Source organism: Diceros bicornis, chromosome 22 (genome assembly GCF_020826845.1).
Source record: "Diceros bicornis minor isolate mBicDic1 chromosome 22, mDicBic1.mat.cur, whole genome shotgun sequence".
Taxonomy (NCBI): domain Eukaryota; kingdom Metazoa; phylum Chordata; class Mammalia; order Perissodactyla; family Rhinocerotidae; genus Diceros; species Diceros bicornis.
This window is the reverse complement of record NC_080761.1, coordinates 48257477-48281544: the sequence shown is the minus strand read 5'-3', so window position 1 is coordinate 48281544 and position 24068 is coordinate 48257477. Positions and strand designations below refer to the sequence as shown.

The 24068-nt window shown below is 36.6% G+C and overlaps 2 protein-coding genes across 2 annotated transcripts in view; both read left to right on the top strand.

Annotated features, from left to right (window-relative positions):
* PLAA (phospholipase A2 activating protein) overlaps window positions 1–6645 on the top strand; it is a 37372-nt gene extending 30727 nt beyond the window's left edge. Inside the window, exons 12-14 of the mRNA XM_058565918.1 lie at window positions 2311–2412; window positions 4242–4406; window positions 5466–6645. Of these exons, the coding sequence (XP_058421901.1) occupies window positions 2311–2412; window positions 4242–4406; window positions 5466–6031 (833 nt within the window). The 3' untranslated portion in view covers window positions 6032–6645. The remainder of the gene's footprint in view (window positions 1–2310; window positions 2413–4241; window positions 4407–5465) is intronic.
* An 8511-nt stretch (window positions 6646–15156) lies between these two features.
* The window catches only part of CAAP1 (caspase activity and apoptosis inhibitor 1), a 49264-nt gene continuing 40352 nt past the window's right edge, over window positions 15157–24068 (top strand). Inside the window, exons 1-4 of the mRNA XM_058565917.1 lie at window positions 15157–15528; window positions 20467–20667; window positions 21497–21581; window positions 22775–22850. Coding sequence (XP_058421900.1) covers window positions 15223–15528; window positions 20467–20667; window positions 21497–21581; window positions 22775–22850 — 668 coding nt within the window. The 5' untranslated portion in view covers window positions 15157–15222. The remainder of the gene's footprint in view (window positions 15529–20466; window positions 20668–21496; window positions 21582–22774; window positions 22851–24068) is intronic.

Genomic DNA, 24068 nt, shown 5'->3' with positions numbered 1-24068 from the left:
GAGCTTAAAAAAGAGTACTTCCACCTCATCCCTAGAGATGCTCACTTGGTCTAATATTGCTCTGGGCTGGGGCCTTGGCCAGGGTAGTTTTATAATCTTCTAATGTGATTCTAATGTGCAGCCAGGATTGAAAACTGCTCTTCTACTGGAGTAAGACTGGTTTCCTCACTGTCCTTATAATATCTGAGTTTGTTCCAATCTCTCCTCCTTTCGTTCTTACTTAATGTGTTGAGAATGTTATTCACTACATTATATATTGTTCTCTTTAAGAACTCAGAAAAAAATTTACTTTTATAATTTAGGCCTTCTCCTGAGCAACTAATTATTTTTTTATCCTTAGTATGTTGCCTAGAGTCTGACACATCTTGTTCATCACTGTTGAATATATGCAGGCATGCTTTCCCCTGTATTGGCTGCCGGTAAAATGCAGAGCTAAATTTGTAGTTTATCTCTTGCAAGTTGGACAGATATCTTAGCATATATTATTCCCTATTTACTATTTTATACAAGAGAATATGTATAACATAGATGTAATTGAGCATAATAAAATAAATACCCATAAACCTACCACTCTTCTTAAGGACTTGGTATGTAATTTTGTAGACTATTTTTCATTGCAAAAGTAACAGTGGCTGGCAGTATTGAAGTATAACATAGCAATTAAGATTCAGGACTCTGGAGTGAAAATGCTTAGATTCAAATCTCAGTTCCACTACTTTTTAACTGTTTTACTTCGAGCAAGTCATTCTGTTTCTGTGCCTCTGTTTCTCTCATCTGTGAAGTTGAGATAATATCTACCTCCTAGAGTTGTTAAGAGCTTTAAATTACAAAATATAGGTAAATCACTTTATATAGAATAAGTGTTTAGTAATTGTTAACTGTACCTGTTTATGTCGGTACAGTCTAAAGTTAACAGTGCTTCCTCCCATTTTTCAGAAGTTACAGTCTTTAACAGTTTGGTTTATATACTGGACCTTTGTATACCCTTGTCCAAGCTATTGTCATCTCTCACTTTGACTGATGATATAATAGCCTCCAAATTGGTCTCTCAGTGGTCCACACTGCAGCCAGCAGTGTGAATCTACTTTTACAGTCTGAATCTACTTATGCCCCTCCCTTGATTAAAACCCTTGAATGGTTTCCCATGGAATCTTTTGTCTTCCTTGCGTCACGTTCCTCTCTGCCTTTTTTCTGCCCAGCCATACTGGCCTGTGTCTGTTTCTTGGGCATGCCATGGTGTTTTCTACTTCGGGAGTTTGGTACACGCTGCTCCCTTTTGAATACTTGTGCCTTTGCTTTATTTAGACCATAAATGTTTGGGTTTTTTCCTCCTTTTTCTTTTTTATTTAATTTTGCAATATAATATTTATTAAATGGACTCAGTGCCACTTCCCTGGACACTTGCATATGCCCCTTGCCAGATCACCTACTCTGTCATAAGCTCCCATTGCCCCTTGTACTTTTCCTTCAGAGCACCTTACATTGGACTTAAGTGTTTGGAGGGTATTTGATTTGCATCTACTTACCACAACTAGACTCAGGAGTGCAGGCAATGTCTGTAAGAGCTCATCTTTGATCACGTTAGTAAATATTTTATGCTTTATAAGCAATTCAGATTAATTTTGTGCACTTATTACTTGTTCTATCTTTATCTGCCTTCCCCTTTTATAGTTCTAATATACTCAGAAGATTAAAATGTTTTATTCATATTTTTGCAAAATGCTTTAATTTTACCTTGGAACAAAAATGTATAAATGAATTAAGATTTGAAATGTAAGGTATAAATTAGATTTAAATTACACAAGTAAAAATGTATAGAAGACCAGGACCCTTGCCTTTCAGGAACTCACGCCTTGAGGGGGTTTATAAAAATGATGTAGAAAATGACAATGCCTATTACATCATTTGGAATAAGCAGTAAAAGACATCAGAAGAATGAGATCAATATGCCTTAGAGAAGATGAGAATGGAAAGTTTCATAATTATTTTGTATTCTTTGATCTTTTAAAAATTTATAATTTAGATTGAATCTTAAAAATATGAGAGAAGTAGAAAATATGAAACGGAAAGGCTTTGTTTTACATGTAATCTCCCATTCCGAGAACTGAAATTTATTGTATCAACAAATATAAACAGTACCTTGTGAATGATTTATTTCTCTTTTTTTTTTTTCTGAGGTGGCTTGTTATTTTATTGCATGCAGTGAGTAGTTACATATCTCAATAATTGTGAAAATAAAGTCATACAATTAGAAAAATCTCATTTTTGACCACTCCTTGTGATGTTCGTCATCTTCTATTCTGTAAATAGGGAATAGTGCCTACCGATCAGCTGCATCTAAAACAGTGAATATTTATTTCCCTAAAAAAGAGGCTGTCACTTTTGACCAAGCAAACCCTACACAAATATTAGGTAAGTGTATTTTAATTAAATAGTTTTCTCGCATATCCACAGACTTTTTTGAGATGCACTCAAGGCTGTTTCTCCGCCTAACATGAGCTGGGAACTGGTGCTTACATGATAGAGACTTCTGTTGTGGTTTACACAACTGTGTCGACTATAAATACACAATCTGATAATAGACCCTTAATACTTTGTAAGAAATATAAGGTAAATGCTTTTTGTTGACTTTAATGAGGGAAAAACTAAAGGGGAAAAATGTAAATCTCGCCCCCAAAGCTCTTAATGTTTTCAGGAAAAAAAATAATGAAAACAAATGAGTAAAGCATTTAAAAAATAAAGATCTTTTCTTTAAAAAATTAGTGGCCCTTAGAAATTATAATAAAAGGCTGTTTAAATTGCCCATTAAAAATGAAACTGCTTAGTTGACTTTGGTTGCTTTTTCTGTTAATTTATTTTTCTCGAAACAAAATGACAGGTTTTTTTTTTGGACTAAGAGTACTACTAGCTCTGTTTGACGCAAAGATTATGGTGAGAATTAATTAAAATAAGATAACATACATACCTGAATTTAAGACGGAGTTTTTTGGTCAGAATTATCCTTCATACTATCTTTATAAAAAGCATTCATAATTGTTTTCTTAATTGCTTTATTTTGAACAATAAAGAAGTATATGCAAACTTATAGACAACTTGACATTTTTCAAGTCTTGTACAAATCTAAAAGGTCTCTTGCTTTTTCATTCCTTAAATATAGTCATGCGCCGCCTAACAATGTTTCAGGCAATGATGGACAGCATATATGACAGTGGTCCCATAGAGCCTAGGTGTGTAGAAGGCTATACCATCTAGGTTTGTATACTACACATAAGTACACTCTATGATGTTTGCACAATGACGAAATCGCCTAACAATACATTTCTCAGAATGTACTCCTGTCGTTAAGTGACACATGACTGTAAACTTTGTTTTCAGTATTGTTAGTGTTAACAAAATTTTTAATGCAAAAGAGTAGTGAAATAGGTCCAAGTTTCCACTTATGATTGATAAAAATTTGTGAATTTGGACAATTTTTCTTCTTAAACCTTTTGTGATGGGAATTGGGGCTTTTTTATTCTTTAAGGTAAAGATTTTGGGGAAGCAGTGTTAGATGACTCAAAGTAGCATTAGTGATGACAAAGATGCTGATATTGAAGATGCATGTGAAGAGTTTAAAAGAAGTTGTTTCATGAAATGTGAATATGGTGGGAAAAGGCAATATTTCCATTAAATATGTTTTGTAAATAATGTGATGTCAAACATGCATATGGAACTTAGTAAATTAAATATTAGACATAAGTGATGTCAAACATGATGTGATGTCAAACATGCATATGGAACTTAGTCAATAAATTAAATATGGATATTTAACTCTGACTATTTCATTGTCAATCATAGAAGTTGACATAAGGTGGCTAAAAGTTGTTACAAATTTTCTGAGAAAATAGGGCATTGACTTATACTTGGGTATATATGACATGATAATGCTTTGAAAACCATTCAGAATGATTACAAATGTGATATACTTTAAAACTTATTCAAAGCAGAAAGCTTCAGAAGATCTTAAAAAGTAACAGGTAAAATAAAAATTGTCACAGTAACCTTCCTTTTTCTATGCTGTGCTCAACTTAAAAATACTCACAGGCCTTATCTTTATTTTTATGGTCTTTGATAATTACTGTGAAAAGTCTCACCTCCCCATGGTGTATGGTAGAGTACTCTTATTGAAAATTTTGGCATTTATGTATTATATCTGGCTAATTATGGTTAGAGAATTTTGAAGGTTTGGTTTTGGGTTCTAGGTAAACTGAAGGAACTTAATGGAACTGCATCTGAAGAGAAGAAGTTAACTGAGGATGACTTGATACTTCTTGAAAAGATACTGTCTCTAATTTGTAATAATTCTTCAGAAAAACCCACAGCCCAGCAACTTCAGATTTTGTGGAAAGCTATTAACTGGCCTGAAGGTACAGAAACACTCTTTAAAGTGTGGTTAGAAAGCAGGAAGTATGTCTTATTTCTATCAATATTACTGATGTTTCTAGTTAAATAAAAGTTAACCTAGGCAATTGTAATTCACATTGTGAAAAACTTTCCAGGAAGGATTCACTATACCACTATAATTCTTAGTCTTATTTTGGTCACATGCCTTATGAGACTCTGAAGGTAATGTAATGATCCCCATACATGTACCATTTTGTATACTGGTTCAGAGCATGTGTGGATCCCCTGCAAGCCATCCAAGAAACTCTTTGTGACCTCTTAACCCTAGGCTACAAACATTTGCTATAAGTATTTTTTTTTTAATTAATTCACTTAATTCCTTTTGAATTCCAAAAGTGTCCTCTCTCATATTATTTTTTCATGCTATTGATTTATTGGAAAAAAAAATCATTTGTCTTACGAAATGTCCCATATTATAGATTTGGCTGATCACTTAATGTGTTCCTCTGTTTATGTAGTTTCTGCTAGACATAATTAGATTCTGGTTCAATAGGTTTTTTAGGTGATTAACCTTTATAAATGATGCTGCATACTACCTTTATATCAGTGGGCACATAATTTCTAGTCTCCTCACTTTTAGTGATGCTAAGATGATTTAGTGCGTTCATTCAGGTAGTGTCTACCCAATTCCTTGAATATAAAGCTCTCCACTAACCTATAAGCATACTATTAGTTCTTCTAAAAAGAACTTTTCCTCTTCAACTCTTTGGTTGGGATATAGGATTTTTAAAACCGTCTCATTCATTTCACAGGGATTTATTGTATACTTACTGTGTGTCAGGCTATTTGATAACCCAAGAGAGTTATGTTATTTTTAAAGCATATATGATCTTGTAGCAATAAGTCCAGTCTGTATAAATATTAAAAATTAATTAATACAAGTTTCAGAAGTATACGCATTTTATAAAGCAGGCATATGATTTTTAACATGTAACAGGAACATAAAATCCTTAAAAATTGAGTAACAGTCATAGGAATTTTCTGGGTTTTCGTAAACATTAATGAATTTTTCTTTTTAATAGATATTGTCTTTCCTGCACTTGACATTCTTCGGCTGTCAATTAAACATCCCAGTGTGAATGAGAACTTCTGCAATGAAAAGGAAGGGGCTCAGTTCAGCAGTCATCTTATCAGTCTTCTGAACCCTAAAGGAAAGCCAGCAAACCAGCTGCTTGCTCTCAGGACTTTTTGCAATTGTTTTGTTGGCCAGGCAGGACAAAAGCTCATGATGGCCCAGAGGGAATCGCTAATGTCCCATGCAATAGAACTGAAATCAGGGAGCAATAAGAACGTTCACATTGCTCTGGCTACACTGACCCTGAACTATTCTGTTTGCTTTCATAAAGACCATAATATTGAAGGGAAAGCTCAGTGCTTGTCAGTAATTAGCACAGTCTTGGAAGTTGTACAAGACCTGGAAGCCACTTTTAGACTTCTTGTGGCTCTTGGGACACTTATCAGTGATGATTCAAATGCCGTACAATTAGCCAAGTCTTTAGGTGTTGATTCTCAAATAAAAAAGTATGCCTCAGTATCAGAACCAGCTAAAGTAAGTGAATGTTGTAGACTTATCCTAAATTTGCTGTAACAATGGGGAAGGGGGCTGAGATTTTAAATTGATTAGTGTTTTTTTTCTCACATTTTATGTGACTGATTACAGATGATAAAAAAAAAGACTGCTGTGGATTAAGTAAAATTTCAGATCTTGTAAAGTGAGGGGAAAGGGGAAACAAAGGAGAAATAAAATTTTTGCACTGATGAAGTGTGAGATTTTCCTGTGTAATGTGGGTAGGTTTTCAAGAGTTTAGAAACAAGTTAAGAGTGAGCTATAATCAACAACAGCACAACAACTACAGTGGCATAATTTTCATACCTTAGCCACACAGGAGAAGACAAGGACTTTTATTATATGTAATCTGCTTTTACTGCTTATATACCCCAAACTGTTAATTGTTGGTGGTTGTCTTTTATTTAATTTCTGCTCTACTCATTTTCATTGCTGGATTCTTTCAACAGCACTGATACATTTCAAGATCTTGTTTTAGATAACTGTAGAACTTTTAAAAGTTAAATTTGTTATAAATTATTCCAGATATTGAAAAGATGTGAAATAATTTCTTCATTTAAATCATTTCTATTTGTAAATAAAAAGTGTATTTGATGGCTCATTTTTAGATGAAGTAAAGGCAAATTACTAAGCTATGTTAGGTTGTGTATCAATTCAGACAGATGAGACCCCAAGTTAACTCCAGGCTTATGATCCGGTTTCTTTTGCCCTTCGTTATTTGAGGTAACTTCATTGTATCCATTCCAATTTGGATTTGATTGTTTATTTTTGGTCATTTCCGTTATCTCAGAGGGAATTTGGAATGTATTGAATTTTATCAGGCAATTGTGCAAGCAAGGATACATCAAACTGTGTTATTTGCAAGGCCAGAGCCTGTCATATGAAATTAGTATTTTTGAGCCCCTAACATGGTCCAGGCACTGTGCTAATGACTTTGATATTGAATTCCCAAAATCCCTTAAATGAAGGGTGATGTTATCTCTGTTTTCAGAAGTAAAGATAATGGGATGAATCATGATAGGAGAAAAAAAGAAAAGTGTATACCATGCTATAGTTCCTACAGAAGGGGGGTCAGAAATTTGTCTCTGAACATCCTAGCAACTAGTACAAAGAAGGAACTGTCCTATTAATTACATAATTTATTGTGTCTAAGAGAACTTCACTATCTTAAGAGAAGCGTAACTATTTTTTAAAGTGGGAAAGATCTTTTCACAAAGAGAACTTTCCCTAAAATACTGAGCAGCATTCTCAACACTTATGGTATATAGAACCATGAATTTCCTGGCTTAATGCCAAATTGCAGTCCAAGAAGAACAATTTTTCCCCAACAAGGCAGGAAAAGGTTCTGATTGTCTAGGTTAATCCAAGGAAAAACTTTTGGAATATCAAAAGAGAATGGCTAAAATATAGATAGAGGGGATGTGTATTTTGCTAAGTATTAAGTTGCAACTTGCTGGTGTGTACCTAGACTTTAAATATTCTGTGGCTGGTTCTGTTAAGAATCTGTGCTTTTACGTTTTGTTAAATTGAGATGTAGGTGGTTAAGTCCAAGTTAAATGGCAAAGTTAAGAGTTTAACACAGATCAGCCTGGTTCCATTACAGTACACTGCTTTCTTGTTAACATGTCCAATCTAGCGTGCAATTTTAAGTGCAAAAAATTTATTTACAATTTTGAAATACTAGGTACCTTTGAATATTGTAGGACATAGAGTCTTGGTTAAGAATATGAGTTTACTCTTCACAATGTAAGGGGTGGCAGATTGTAAACAGTTTGCTTCCTATTAGTGTACAAGTCTTTTTATAACAACTTTTGTTATATCAGTATTTCATGTTTATTGAAGAACAATTACAAAAAGTACAGTTTAGCAAAAGGAAAAAAGTATCTCATTTGAAAGATGTGTTAAATGGTGGTTTAGTGATAGTTTAAAGATTTTTTTTCTTTTTGTTAAACTTTTTTCCATGATTCCCTTAATATTTTTTTCTGAATATAAAAATACACATTCATTGAATAAAATACACATACATCAAATAAAAATTACCTGTAATCCCACTACCCAGAGAGAACCATTCTTAATGTTTTGTGGCATATCAATAGGTATGTAAGCATAAGTTTTATTTTTTAAGAAAAGGATTGTATGATACAGATTGTTCGATAACTTGATTTTTAAACTTGACATATATAGTATACATACTTCCACCTTAATAAATATAATATTGCATTATATGGGTATACCCATTTCCTATTATCTGGCATTGTTTCCAATTTTCAGCCATCAAGCAATGCTTTGACAAATCTCACAAGTGTCTTACTAGGTCCTTGGGATACATTTTGTACACGGAATTGGTGGGTCAAGTTAATGCACATTTTTTAGGCTTTGTACATGTTGCCAACTCACCTCCAGTGGTAAAAGTCTTGGAGTTAATGTCCTTATTGCATTTGAAACATCGTTGCCTGCAAAAGAACTAAGTTACCATTGTCCCTATTTCATAACTTTTTTAATTAATTATTTTTTTTGCTGAGGAAGATTGTCCCTGAGCTAACATCTATGCTAGTCTTCCTCTAGTTTGTATGTGGGATGCCGCCACAGCATGGCTTGTGAGCAGTGCGTAGGTCTGCGCCCGGGATCCAAACCCACAAACCCTGGGCTGCTGAAGCAGAGTGTGCAAACTTTACTACTACGCCACCGGGCTGGCCCCTATTTCATAACTATTATCTTCCCTCTGACATTACATTTTTTAAATGATCATGTCACTATTGTAATTTTTTTCCCCATGACTAGCTGAGTTTATAACTAAATAGCAATGCAATGAAATTTTTTATCTACCTCATAATCTTCTTAAATGACAGAAGAAGCATGGCTAAACAGATTCTTCACAAAGGTAATTCTAGGGATAAGACTGGAGTATAGCTTTCTTAGCAGTTGTCACTGTGTATCTTATGGTTATTTTGTGAGGAAATGAAAAAATGTATAGAGGATCCTTTGTGATGTATCATCCTTCCAATAGGTCATGAGACACAAATTACCCACTTGAGATAGGAAATCTTATTCAATCTTTTTAAAAAATAATGTCTAATTCTACTTTATAATGCATTTTTCTGTAAAAAATTATACACAGTGTCTTAGTCTATTTGAGTTGCTACAACAAAAATACCATATATTTGGTGGTTTAAACAACAAATATTTGTTTCTCACAGTTCTGGAGCCTGGGAAGTCCAAGATGAAGGTGCTGGCGTATCTGGTGTTTGGTGAGGGCCCACTTTCTGGTTCTTAGATGCTGTCTGCTCCCTCTGTCCTTACGTGGCAGAAAGGAGCAGGGAGCTCTCCGGCGTCTCCCCATTCATGAAGGTTCCACCCTCGTGACCTAATCACCTCCCAAAGTCCCCCCCTCCAAATACAATCACATTGGGTATTAGGTTTCAACATAGAAATTTTGGGAGGATACAAACATTCAATCTATAGCACACGGTATAGTTGTGATTATAAATACAATTTTTGAAGACTTTTATTTAGCATTATCATTTTTCCACGTGTTTCCCTTCAATTTTTTAATGAAAATGTTCATAGGTACAGAAAAGTTGAAAGAGAAGTACAGTGAACACTCGTGGACTTGCCAAGTAGTTCTACAATTGTTAATGTTTTGTCATATTTGCTTTATCTATATACTTGTTTTGAAATTAGTTAAAAATAAGTTACAGATACCATATTTATCACCTAAATACTTCAATGTGCGTCTTTTAAGAATAAGGACGTTTTGAAGAATATTACTTATAACCAAATCACATTTAAGAGAATTAGTAATTTCATATCTAATATCCAATCTGTATTCAAATTTCCTGATTGCCCTCAGAATGCCATTTTTAACTTTCGTTTTAAAGGATCTAATGAAAGTTTAGATATTTATTTGGTTTCTTAATCTAGAATAGTTCCTCCATCTTTGACCTTGAAGTGTCTAGGCAAGTCCAGAATGTGCAGTACCCCCATTTTATATTTGTAAGACATATTCCTATAACCCTCCTGTATTAGCTATCGCTGCTTAATAAATTACCCTAAAACTTAAGTGGCTTAAAACAACACACAATTATTTCAGATTTTCGGTGAATGAGGAATCCTGTCACAGCTTAGCTGGATCTTCTTTGTTTCACATGAGGCTGCATTCAAGGTGTCAGCCAAGGCTGGGATCTCATCTGAAGGCCCCAGTGGGGAAGGATGCATTTTCAAGCTCACTTACATGGTTAGTGTTCCCTTCTTTTCAGGTTGTTGGATTGAGGACCTCAGTTTCTAGCTGGCTGTTGGAGGAAACAGAGGCTGCCCTCAGTTTCTTGCCCTGTGGGCCTCTCCTTCATGGCAAGTTGCTGCTAGCAGGACCAAAATGAGAATATCCTAATCACAGACATGACATCCCCACAACATCAAGGTATTCTATTGGTTGGAAGCAAAATACTCAAGGAGAGTGCATTATACAAGGCTGTGAATACCAGGGAGAAGGATCATTGGGAGCTCTCTTAGAATCTGCCCACCACACCTTCTATTTGCTATAAACTGAATGCTAAGTCCAAACGCTTGGTTAGATGGAGATTAAACTATTGTGGCAAGAATACTTCATAGGTGATGTGTACAGTCACGTGCTGCATGAGGACGTTTCGGTCAACGATGGACCACATATACGAGGCTGGTCCCATAAAATTAGTACCATATAGCCTAGGTGTGTAGCAGGCTAGACCATCTAGGTTTGTGTAAGTACACTCTATGATGTTCGCACAAGGATGAAATCGCTCGACAATGCACTTCTCAGAATGTATCTCAGTCATTAAGTGATATGACTGTATTTGGTGTGCTGTTTTTTTACTTGGTTGCATCATATCTGAGCTTCCTTAAACATATTTCCCTTCCCTTAACTAAAGGAGGTTAGGAGAACAAAAACGGTGTGATTGGTCTTCTAGTAGCCATTTAATAGAGATGGAGGAATATTTTTAAAAAGTTTTTTCATTCTTCCATATTTTATTTTTCCAGCTTTCTGTCTGCTTCCCAATGTGATTATCTGGTTTTATTTGCTTAATAAAATTAGGGTGCTTATTTTCCGGGGGTACTAAGAAAGGCAGGATCTTGACTTTGAAGGCAACAAGGAAACCACTCGTGTGCCTCTCACGGAGGAAAATAGTCTTTAGAATACAGTGAGTAGTGGAAGCTTTAAGGAGGAGAAAGCTGACTAACGCCCTTCCTAAGGACGTTAAGACCTAAGATGAGGTCCTGGGACTTAAAACTTGGCCTTGGGTTTCCTGAACACATTGTAATATATCGGAAAAGTAAAATGTCCAAATGGCAATGATATTTTCATCAGCTTTAAAAGCATATGATATGGCAATGGTTACACAATGGTTTGCAACTGGATTTAAAGCAAACTTAGTTAAGTAGCATTGCAAAGAACAGAGAAACTTAAGTAAACTAGATAACATCCATTAAGCGATTACTTTATACTAGTTCTAAGTTTATCCTCATTATCCCTATGGGGTAAGTACTGTTAGCAGTCTTACTTTCACAGGTGAAGAAACTGAAAGAGTTCAAGTAAATCTTATATAACAAGTCAGTAGTAACACAACAATGGAGACTAGAATTATATTTAATAAATGATGTTGGCAAAACTGGACGTCAATATGGAGAAAAATACCAATTTGTGGTAGCTACTTCACTTTATCATAATAGCAACTGTGGTGGCTGGTGGTGGCATGTAAGCTTGATAACATAGAGCAGAAGAAGGTGGCCTGAGACAAGCCCTTAAATCACGTTTCTTTCATTCTTGTGTCCTTAAAGGAACTAATAAATTCAAGAAATATTTGCTTATTTCTACATCATTTAACATTTTCAATAGTAAGAGCAACCAGAGGTGCAGTGTAATATAGTGAAAGAGTACTGGCTTTTGAGTTAAAAAGGCATACATTTCAATGACATTTCCACCACTTGCTAATGAATTAAGGCAAGTTGCTTAACCTTAGCTCCAGTTTAATCATATGTACTTGGGATTTCATAAAATAGAAGAAAAATATTTATGTAAAAGCTTAGCAAAATGTCTGTCAAACAGCTAAGTCCTTTCCTTCTGAGGAAGGAGCGCTGAATTTTTCCCAGCAAACCTACTGACGTCCTTTATTAAAGATCAGTTTCCAGCCATTAATTTTACTGGGTATTTTTACTCCCATGATTTAGTAAGTTCATATAAAATTCTGGATAAATCTGGGTCTCCATCTGAAACTGTGCAATCATTCATTCATTCAACAAATTTTTATTAAGAATCAACTATGTGCCAAATTTTTTGTTGAGGGCACTTGGTATTGGGACTACAGAAGTGAATGACACAACTCCTTGCTTTCATGGAGCTTACATTCAAGTGGAAGGAGACAGACAAATACGTGTGGTGGTGTTAAGAGCACTGAAGGAAAATAAAGCAGAGTAAGAAGAATGCAGAATGCCAGGGTGAGCGAGCACTTCTATTCGGTGTTTCCTTTTGGTCTGTTTCTCCCTACTAGAATATAAGCTGATGATGGCATGGATTTTGTCTATTGTGTACCTTTCTCTATCACCAGTCGTAGAACAGTGCCTTTGTGTCCTAGAACAAGTGTACGGGAGGGTGGACAAAGACTGCATTCATCTGCCAAATTGATAAATACTCTTCAGCAATCTAGTGAGCAGTGCCCTGCCCTCTTGCCCCAGCCAGATAAATATGGAAACTATTTGACAGGTTGCTGTAGAATGAGGTGGAAACCTCATTCTACAACTGATTTTATAAGTGAATAATAATTTGCAGCCTTCTCAACTGATTTTATAAGGAAATAATAATTTGTAGCCAGGAATTAATAAACAACTAGCTCTATCCAGGCTAACACACACCATTTTAGGTTTGTAAAACATAAGGCAGCTCAGGTTGCCATAACCAAGAACCTCCGACTGGGTGACTTAAACAACAGAAATCTATTTTGTCACAGTTCTGGAGGCTAGAAGTTGAGGATTAGGTGCTATCAGTGTTGGTTTCTGGTAAGATGTCTCTTCCTGGTTTGTAGATGGCTGGCTGCCTTCTCACACTGTCCTCACAGGGCCTGTCCTCCGTGGGCTCACAGAGCGATCTCTAGTGTCTCTTCCCTCTTCTTATAAGGACACCAGTTTTTTTCCAATGAGGGCCTTGACCCTCATGACCTCATTTAACCTTTATTACCTCCTTAAAGGCCCTATCTCTAAATCCAGTTACATTGGGGGTAGGGCTTCAACATATAGATTTTGGAGGGACACAGTCCATAGCAAGGTTATAAACACTACATGTTATAAATTTGATGTATAAATTTGATGTATTGATGTATGAACACACCACTCTCATTCCTTTCAGGTAAGACATTTAATAAGGCCAATACGGAACTCCTGAGAGCATGATGTGCTCAGCCTCAGGATTTACCCTAGGAGGCAAAGCTAAGGGTAGGGCCTGGGGTGCAGCCAGCTGTTTTCCCAGGGCTGAAGTTCCCCCTGCATCTGGTTTGTCTCAGGCCCTTATTAAACAGTTATTGAATGACTGAGACAGGTAGGGAATGTGGTCAAAGGGAGGCTTCCTTTTTTACTGGCTTTCTGTCACCCCAATGAAAGATTCAGGATTACTATTACTCAGCTAATGTTGCCCCAGACCCTACTTTTTTCTTTCTGTGGCTAAAAGCCCCTGCTGAGACCACCCCTACCTGATGGCGACACATTTTTAATGTAATTTGTAATGTAAATCCCTGGTTTAAAACCTGGCTTGTGTTTAGATCCAAAATCCTACACAGTAGCCCACAAAATTTAACACTCATAAAGCTATGACCCATAGTCCATTTTCAAAAATTCAAGTCCTTTACTTGTCCCTCATGCCCTCTATGCAGGAAATATATAATCTCCAGAAATACTCCTGAAATTCTATTCTCTTCCATTGCTGCCCTCACACACTGCTGCTTTTCTTTTGCATTTCTTGCCTCAAACTCTTTCTAAAAATGACCTGGGATTTCCTTATCAGTCCCATCACTCCTAAATTCTTGTTTCCCCCTCTTTCAAAAAACCAAGAACTAGTCTGAAAAGGCAGTTTTTGAGGGAGGAAGGGAGAGAGAAAAGGTAGGAACACTGATGTGCCAGCAACATTTTAACCCTGCTCCTCTCTCCCAGCTCACCAACATAAATAATTATTGTACATTGTAAGGTCAACACACTGATTTCAGCAGATAAATGGTTAAACTTATTACCAGCCCACCTGAAGATGAGGAAATCCTATTCCAACCAGTGGGAATGTATGCAACATTGTAAATCAAGAATGCAAGTTAAAACCCTAATATTATAGTATATTAGAACAAATTTTTTCAAAGATTTCAGTGTATGGCTGACATTTTAAGTTGGCTGATTCTTCCTTCAAAGGAATCCGATTAAATAGAACAAGGAAAATAAGATGCTGATATCCTTTGACCAATTTCTTTTTTGGGTAAAAAATACTAAAAGGGAAATAATGTAAATTTTTTTCTTAAGCAGTTTACAGCTGCATTATTCTGAACTGTGACAGACTGTCAACAACCTAAACGTCAGCATTTGAATATTAGTTAAACTGAGAAGGACTATAATGAAATACTAGGGCCAAGTGACTTCAGAAGCTAAAAGGAAACCTGTCTAGAAATTAGGATTAATGGGGAAAAACAAGCAAACACAAGACTTTATGCCTGTACAATTCTCTAAAATACATTTAAAAAGAAATTTGCCGAGGTGATGATGATAACGAGATTTCCCCTAAATTCTCTTCATTGTTATAACGTTGTTAGTGGCATAAAAATTGGAACACAAATGAAAATGGAGAATCAAAAAGTACACCTTTACCTTACTATGTATTTGTATGTGGACAAAGACAAAATTTGAAAAGCAGTATCAATAAGACAAAGAGCTGTTGCAAAGCTCCACCTCCCCTCCTTTGCAGAGGTATAACAAGAAACAACCAGAACCCCACTAGATAACCAGCCAGCCCCCTCAGCGCACTCAAGGCCACCTGCACGGCTTTCGAGGCGGCCCGATGGGTCCCGGCCCCGCCCCCAGAAACACCTCCGGGCGTCGGCGTCGAGTCCGGAAGTGACGCAAAACTGCGGCGCCAGCGCCCGCCGCCGCCGGAGCGAGGTGTGGTTGGCTGCAGCCTCAGCAGGCTTTCCCCGGATGATTGCAGCAGGGGGATCATGACGGGGAAGAAGTCTTCCCGGGAGAAGCGGCGCAAACGCAGCGGTCAGGAGGCGGCCGCGGCGCTGGCGGCGCCGGACCTGGTGCCCGCCCTCGCCGGCAGCGGCAGCGGGAGCGCCAGCGGCTGCGGCAGCGCCAGCGGCTGCGGGAGCGCCAGCTGCTGCGGGAACAGCAGCCTCGGGGGAGGTGTCCCTGGCGCGGGGAGCGGCGGCAGCGGCTGGGGCGGGAGCAGCGTGGAGCGCAGCGAGCGGCGGAAGCGCAGGAGCACCGACTCGGCTTCCAGCGTCCCGGGCTCGCTGCTGCAGGTGCGTGCGCGCCCTTCTCCCCGCTCCTCCGAGCTGCTGCGGAAGAAGGCGGGCGGCGACGAGATGTGGCGGCGGGATGGGGTGTCTGCTCTAACCTCCCTCTTAGAGCTGCGAGCCCCAGGTTCTGCCCGTGCTTGACATTCATGTCCCTAAGTCCGGGTAAACCCCACACTCCTATGTCTTGAACTTCGAGATTCTGGGTTTGCTGATCAGCTAACTCATTTGCTTTTTGGCCCTTTCTGCTGCTGTACTCAGTCTCCCTGAAAAGTGTGGGTCGGGAGCCAGCCTTGAATGCCCTTGCGAGTCACGCTTTACTTCTCTCTGCGTCTTCACCTTTTAGTCGATTGTGATTAACTCCACTTTACATGATGAGAAATTTGAGGCTCACAGAGGTTAAGGAAGTTTACCCACAGTCACAGTTTGTTAATAACTGACTACGAAAGCCGTGTTCTTTATGCTCCATCGACCTGCCAGGATACCGGCTTTTAAAAAAATAGTTTGCTTGAAATATGTTATAAACAAATGCATGAATACGTACTTAAAATTCATACAACACAGAAAGGGAAAAGCGTGGAAGTCTCTTTAAGCCTCCCCTTTGATAGTTTGATATGCAGCCTTTTCGTTATCTCTTGTCAGATATGTGTATTTAAGTTCCTGCACGTAAGCTTGATTGTGATATTCCCGCCGTTGAATTGGATAATACCACTGCATTGTTGGGATGGAGGTCTTACTACATGCGGTACCTTATTTTTTAGTGGCTGCTCGATATCCCATTGTATCTTTATTGATGAATGTTTAGGTTGCCAGTTTTCTTGCTATTACAGGGATGATACAAAAATGAACACCCTTGTACATATGTCTTGTACAGGAATTGCTGAGTCAAAGTTTATGCCTTTAAAAAAATTTGATAAGTACCACCAAATGCTTTCCAAAAAAGGCTTTAGTGAGTTATAGTGCAAACAGTATATAAGAATACCCATCTCTTCAAATCTTGACTATATGCTCTTTTTTTTTTTTTTTTTTTGGTGAGGAAGATTAGCCCTGAGCTAACATCTGTTGCCAATCCTCTTTTTGCTGAGAAAGATTGGCCCTGGGCTAAAATCCGTGCCCATCTTCCTCTACTTTATATGTAGGACGCCTGCCAGAGCGAGGCTTGATAAGCGGTGCCTAGGTCGGCACCAGAGCTCCGAACCTGCAAACCCAGGGCCACCTGAAGCAGAGCACATGAACTTAACCACTATGCCACTGGGCTGGCCCCTATATCTATTTTTTAAGAATTTATCAGCTTAATGGGTGAAATTAATATTTCATTTGTTTTAATTTATATTTTCCTGATTAATAGGTTGAACATCTTTATATTTTTATTTGCCATTTGACTCCTTATGTAAGCTGGATATACCCATCATCTGCCCATTTTTCTGTTTGGTTGTTTTCAACTTTTTACTGATAAATTCTGAATCTCACTACGTAAAGTGTGAGATACCGAAGTGTTGGTTCTAATGTTTTGCGTAAGGTATATTGCAAATGTTAGTATAATTTTGACCAGGATGTACTGAAGCTTTTGATTTAGTTGTGGTCAAGACTAGTATTATTTACCTAGGCCTTTTGGATTTTGTGTGTTGTTTAGAAAGGTCTTTCCAGGGGCCGGCCCCATGGCTTAGCGGTGAAGTGCGCAGGCTCTGCTACTGGTGGCCCGGGTTCAGATCCCGGGCGCGCACTGACGCATTGCTTCTCTGGCCATGCTGAGGCCGCGTCCCATATGCAGCAACTAGAAGGATGTGCAGCTATGACATACAACTATCTACTGGGGCTTTGAGAAGAAAACGGGAAAAAAAAAGGAGGAGGATTGGCAATAGATGTTAGCTTAGGGCCGTTCTTCCTCAGCAAAAAGAGGAGGATTAACATGGATGTTAGCTCAGGGCTGATCTTCCTCAAAAAAGCAAGATCTTTCCTAATCCAAGATTATAAAACTATTTATTCTGTATTTTTTTAACATTACGTCTTCAAATTGGGAGTTGTGGAAGCATAGAAGGCCATTTTTCTTCTGTATTTTCTTGTATCTAGCCACATTATAAATTATTAGTTTAAAACTGACTCAGAAAAATTTCTGCTAACATGAGAGTTTTGTCTCTTCGTTTTCAGCAGTATTATTTTTTGTTCTTTTTGCATTATCTAAGACGTTTTGTGTGATGTTGAACAGAAGCAGTGATAGTAGGCATTCTTACCCCATCCTTTTTTTAGTGGGAACATTTCTGATGTTCCACCAGTAAGTATATTTGTCATAGGTTCTGAAAGATACCTTTGATCAGGTTATGGAAATTTTCTTCAATTCCTAGTTTGCTGAGAGTTGTGGAGATTTATCAGATACTTCTATGTCATTCTGTTGAGATGATCGCATAGTTTTCTTTCTGTAATCAGATGATGTGATTTTATTGATAAATTAACTGATATTGAATTGTCCTTGCAGCCTTGGGATAGATCCTGTTTGGTTTGTTGATTTGGTTGTTGTACTCAACTGGAATTTAGTATTTTTACTTTTGTGTCTATGTTCCTAAGTTAAATCAGCCTCTGTTTTTTATTTTTGTAGAGTCTTTTTTGGTTTTGGTATCAAGATTGTGCTAACCTCATGGATTGAGTTGGGAACCTTTGCATTGTTTTGGTGTGTTCCAGAATAGTTTATATCTTTTGCTCAAACATTTGTCAGAACTTGGCCATTGGACCATATAGCTGTCTGGGTCTGGTGGGTTTTTTAGGGGTAGTATCTTTTTTTTTTTTTCTTTTTTCAAATTCTTTGATAGTTATAGATCTATTTAGTTTTTCTACCCCTTCTAGAATCAATTTTGGATATCACCATTCTTATCTTAAACAGTTCCCTTAATCTTTAGTATTCTTTATCATGATGAGGAGACCAATAATGCTGGGTATTGTAAATATTTGCATATAGAACTAAACCCTATTTATAATGAAAAGTAAGTGTATTTGTGAAGAAAAAAAGAAATTACATGTTAGGCATGTAGATAACATCTCAGAATTCTGAGAATGCCATTATATTTGTTGTGTATTGAGTTCCCTATTATTTATTTATTTTTTTGATAACAGCTTTATAGAGATATAATTCACATACTATATAATTCACCCATTTCGAGTATACAGTTCAGTGGTTTTGAGTATATTCAGAGTTGTGCAACCATCACTGTAGTGAATTTTAAAATATTTCATCACCCCAAAAAGAAACCCTATGTGTACTTTTTAGCTATCATTCCTAATAGTCACTCGCACCCTGTTCCCTCCCTAGGCAACCACTAATCTACTTCCTATCACTATAGATTTATTGATTCCCTGTTCTGCATATTTTATATGAATAGAATCATATAATACGTGGTCTTTTGTGACTGGCTTCTTTCACTTAGCATGTTTTTTCAAAGTTCATCCATGGGTTGTAACACATATCAGTACTTCAGTCCTTTTTAGGGCTGAATAATAAATATTTCATTGTATGGCTATAACATATTTGGTTTTTCTATTTATCACTTGATGGACGTTTGGATTGCTTCCACCTTTTGGCTGTTATGAATAATGCCGCTATGAACATTTATGTAAAAGTTTTTGTGCAAACGTCTGGTTACATTTCTCTTGGATATATGTCTAGGAGTGGAATCGTTGGGTCCTGTGGTAACTTTTCGAGGAACTGCCAAACTTTTTTCCAAAGCAGCTGCACCATTTTAGATTCCTGCTGTCAGTGTATGAGGGTTCCAGTTTCTTGTCGCCAACACTTGAATTACCTTGTGAGAGATGAGAACAAGAGTTGACCTTCTTTACTTTTTCAGTCTCATTATCATAGTATCCTTTAAAATTGGCCTGTTTTTAAACTGCTTTTAAACAATTCCATTAGAAAACATAACAAAGAAACCTACCTGAACCGTAGTTGGGGAAGGTTTTCCTGAGGAAATGACTTATGAATTGATACCTGAATTTGTTCATCTTGAGAGTATAGTGTGGTAGGGAAATGGGGAGGAAAGACTGTTGTAGTAGAAGTCATAGAAGAACAGTAGGTACAAAAGCCCTGCCTGTGGGAGGTGAAGGGAGAACAGGTTATATTTGAGGAATTCAAAGAAGGTGGTTGTGTTTGGAACACAAAGAATGAGCAGGAAGGGCCAGGTAGGCTCTATTACTCTGAGAGCAGTGGGAAGTCATTGGAAGGTTTTAAATAGGGAGGGTGAGTATTATGTACATTTTATAAAATCCATTCTAGTGACAGTGTACAAAACAGATTGGAGAGACCTCAGATTAGATGCAGCAGGTCCGGTTAACTGGCTATTGAGGTAATCTGGGCAAAAGATGATGGTACCTCAGACCAGGATTATGGCAGTTGGAGAGACTGGATAGATTTGGGAGCTAGGTGGTAAAATTGAGAAAAATGTCTTAAATTACTTGGTTACTTTGAATATGATTAAATTGTATAACAGTTTAAAAAAAATGATAATAGCTCCTGGTAAGCAGTAATACTTTACTGTATCATATTTGGGATTTGTAACATTTTGGCTGCTATTCCATTTCTTTATAGGAATTTAAGAAGAATGGCAATGCATACATAAAACTTTTGGGTGAATGGCCAGCTGGAGGAATATCCTAATTCTTTGAAAGTCAAAAATTATAAGAAATCATTCAATATTGAGTATATTTTCATTTGTGTGTCATCACATATTATCTTTTCACTTTATATCATCTTATCGAGTTAATTGTAGTGTGGAGAGTAAGTTCAAAGAATACTGAACACTTAAATATTCTTTCCTGTGGTTTTAGATAAATAATCTGTGCAAAGAATTTGGAAATGTTTAATGAAGAAGAATTTGTTAAATGAAGATATATGACATTATATACATATTCCATACATTTTAAGTAGCATTATTTAATGGTTCTTTATCTCTTGAATTTTAGGAGACCAAATATCTTTTGCCAACTTTGGAAAAAGAATTATTCTTGGCAGAGCACAGTGACCTTGAAGAAGGTGGACTGGACCTGACTGTGTCATTAAAACCAGTTAGTTTCTATATATCAGACAAAAAAGAAATGCTTCAGCAGTGTTTCTGTATCATAGGAGAGAAGAAGTTACAGAAGATGCTTCCTGATGTGCTAAAGGTACTTCGTTACATATACTATCAGACTGTACACATATATAGAAATTTATAGAAACCTTTATAGCAATCATTTTACTTAATGCAAATTATAATTGGATGTTTTCAACTAAAACAGCTACTTCAAAAAGATATAAAAAGGGGATTTTGGAAAACCATAAATGGCCACGTATATTTAAAAATTTGCCAAGAAAAAGTGGGGCAGTTTACTGTGTTTAGCTAAGGAATTTATTGACCTTCTGGAAATAATTCTATTAAATGCAGGCAGTGTTAGTATCTAAATTAGAGGTATAATGATTCTTTCTGGTGCTTTAAGAAATAATGTACTGCTGTGTAACAATACACATCAATGGTTGGTAATAGGTTATATTTCATTAAATTCACAAATGTTTTCATATATTTATTTCTGAAAATTATTCAGGGAAATACATGGTATTCTAATTTTTCATTGTGGAAATAGGGCTTGGACAAGTTAAGCCCAAGATCGTATATCTAAAATGTATAGAGCAAGGACTTGACTATTTAAACCTTCTGAGGAATTACCTCATATAACTAGGCTGTTGTTAAGAATGTAGGCCACCTGACTTACTCTCTAGTTTGTTCTTTCATAATAAACATAACTTTATATATTCCCATCAGATCTCTATAAATTATAATGTTCACATGTCAACTGGCAGTTTTTCGGATTTCATCCCATTAAAACATTTAGGTGGCTTTTAATTTGTTTTATTGTAAGATTTTGCTAACTGGACTGTTTTTTTATGATTGCTATTTTCTAGTTTACGTTGGCACTGTATTACATAAATGCATTTTTTAAATGTCATTTTCTTTAGAACTGTTCAATAGAAGAAATTAAAAAACTATGCCAGGAACAGTTAGAGCTCCTGTCTGAAAAAAAAATCTTGAAGATTCTTGAGGGTAAGAATACGTATTTCTACGTTCTGGTAACTTACTAGTTAATGCTATATTCAGCAGAAATCCTGAGGTATTCTTTTTCTTACTTGAATATTACTGTAATTTCATTGTTGAGTAATCATTTTTACTTATATTTGTACTGAGAAATACAGTTTGCATATCAGAATAGTGTTTCAAGAATAGACTTTTTGATGCATGTATAGTTTTTCCAAATCAGGCATATAGGTAAGAGCATAAGTTTGTATGCAGTAATAAAATGAAATGAAATGTGTTTACCCAAATGCTGTAAAAAATTAATTATTGAGAAGGCAAAGACTTCTTTTAAAATAATTTTTTATTTTCTGCTTTATATTCTTTTTTTTTTTTTTTTGCTGAGGAAGATTTTCCCTGAGCTAACATTTGTTACCAGTCCTCCTCCTTTTTGTTTTTGCTTGAGGAAGATTAGCCCTGAGCTAACATCTTGTGCCAGTCTTCCTCTGTTTTGTGTGTGGGACATTGCCACAGCATGACTGGTGAGTGGAGTAGGTCCGTGCCCAGGATCCGAACCCGTGTACCAGGGCTACTGAAGTGGAGCCTGGAACTTTAACAACTAGACCATGGGGCTGGGCCCTGCTTAATATTCTTATTGCTTTTAGTTACCTATTGCATACTATTTCTGCTCTAGTAAGATCCAGGTGCAGAGTTAGAAGAATTTCTTGCAATTTGTCAAAATTTATATGTCTGCCTGAAGTATGACTCCTCTTTGTGATACTGTTACCTGTAGAATTTTGGATTTTCAAGCATTTTTTTTTTTCTTTTGGAACTTTACAAAGATTTTAGCATTAGCATCACAAGAGAAGGAACAAAAAAATGAAGACTTTCAATTTCCAGAGAGAACGTCTTTTTTAAATGCAAAATGGTTTAATGGAATTTGTAACTCTGGTAATAGATGTATACATATGTGTATAGTCTGTAAGTATATATACACATTCCTGTGTGTATATATATGTTTATGTAATAGATAAAGGGAAAGCAATGAGAAATACCTAATGCATTGAAAAAACTGGTTTTAAATATAAGCAATTAAAAATGTCATCTTTCAACAACTATAAAGTTCTTTAATCTGCATCATTTTTAAAGATGACACTTTTTGTGTAATGATTAAATTGTTCTGACATTTTATAAGCATGCTTTCAATAGTTTATTTCATTTATAAGGTGACAATGCTGTGGACTCTGAAATGGAAGAGGAGGCAGATGATGGCTCTAAGATGGGATCTGATTTAGTCAGTCAGTAAGTTGAAAAACTTTTCATTTTCACTTCAAAATTTCTTTGTTATTCCTTTGGTGATTTCTTGCCCTAAAAAAATGTGATTGTTTTTCTGTGTTGTATTTATATAAAATAATTCAACATTGTAGAAGGATTGATTTACTTGTAATGATTGATCCTTTTGTTATATATGAGGAGGGATTAGTGGCTTTCAGGATTAAAATGATTTTCTTCATCTCTTTTTTTTTTTTTTTTTTTTTTTTGTGAGGAAGATCAGCCCTGAGCTAACATCTGTGCTAATCCTCCTCTTTTTGCTGAAGAAAACCGGCTCTGAGCTAACATCTATTGCCAATTCTCTTCCTCTTTTTTTTTTCCCCAAAGCCGCAGTAGATAGTTGTATGTCATAGTTGCACATCCTTCTAGTTGCTGTATGTGGGACGCGGCCTCAGCATGGCTGGAGAAGCGGTGCGTTGGTGCGCTGCGCGCCCGGGGTCCGAACCCGGACCGCCAGTAGTGGAGCGCACGCACTTAACCACTAAGCCACGGGGCCGGCCCTAAAATGATTTTCTTAAGCTTCTTCTCGTAGGCATAGGACAGCAGCGATGCCAACTAGCAGCGGAATCACATCTCTCATTTGGAATTTGAATATACTGCTGGTGATAGCCACTATTTATTAAGTACTTACTCTGCCAGGCATTATGTTAGTAGCTTAGAACACTTGGTCTCACTGAGTTTTTCTACATACCTATTAACGTTAGGTGATAATAGCCTCATTTCACAGATGAGACAGTAAGGTGGTTCATTTTATATAGGGACATATAATTTGGTTATTGTGATGATAAAAATGCTTAAAGTTTTGGGGTGCTGACTCATGAAGAAGCAACATGCTAATTTTTTTCTAGATTGTTCTACTCTGCCATGGCTCATCAAACTTTCATCCACTAATTCACCATCTGTTGATTTTTGACTAACACAATTATTTTTTTTGGTACTCTCTCTCCAAAGTTTGGCTACAGGCAACAGCACAAATGAGAAGAGATTACCAGCGGCAGCAGCAAAATAAGTAGCACATATTTAACCTGAAATTTTGAGTGTTTTTTCTTTTCTAATAGAATGCTGTTGGGTAAGTATCACTAAAAAAGAACAATTTCATTTCATAACTGTAGAGGACATCAAATATTCTATTTGTACTGAAGCATTGAAAAACTCGTGATGATGCTTGGCTGCCTCAAAATCAGTTGA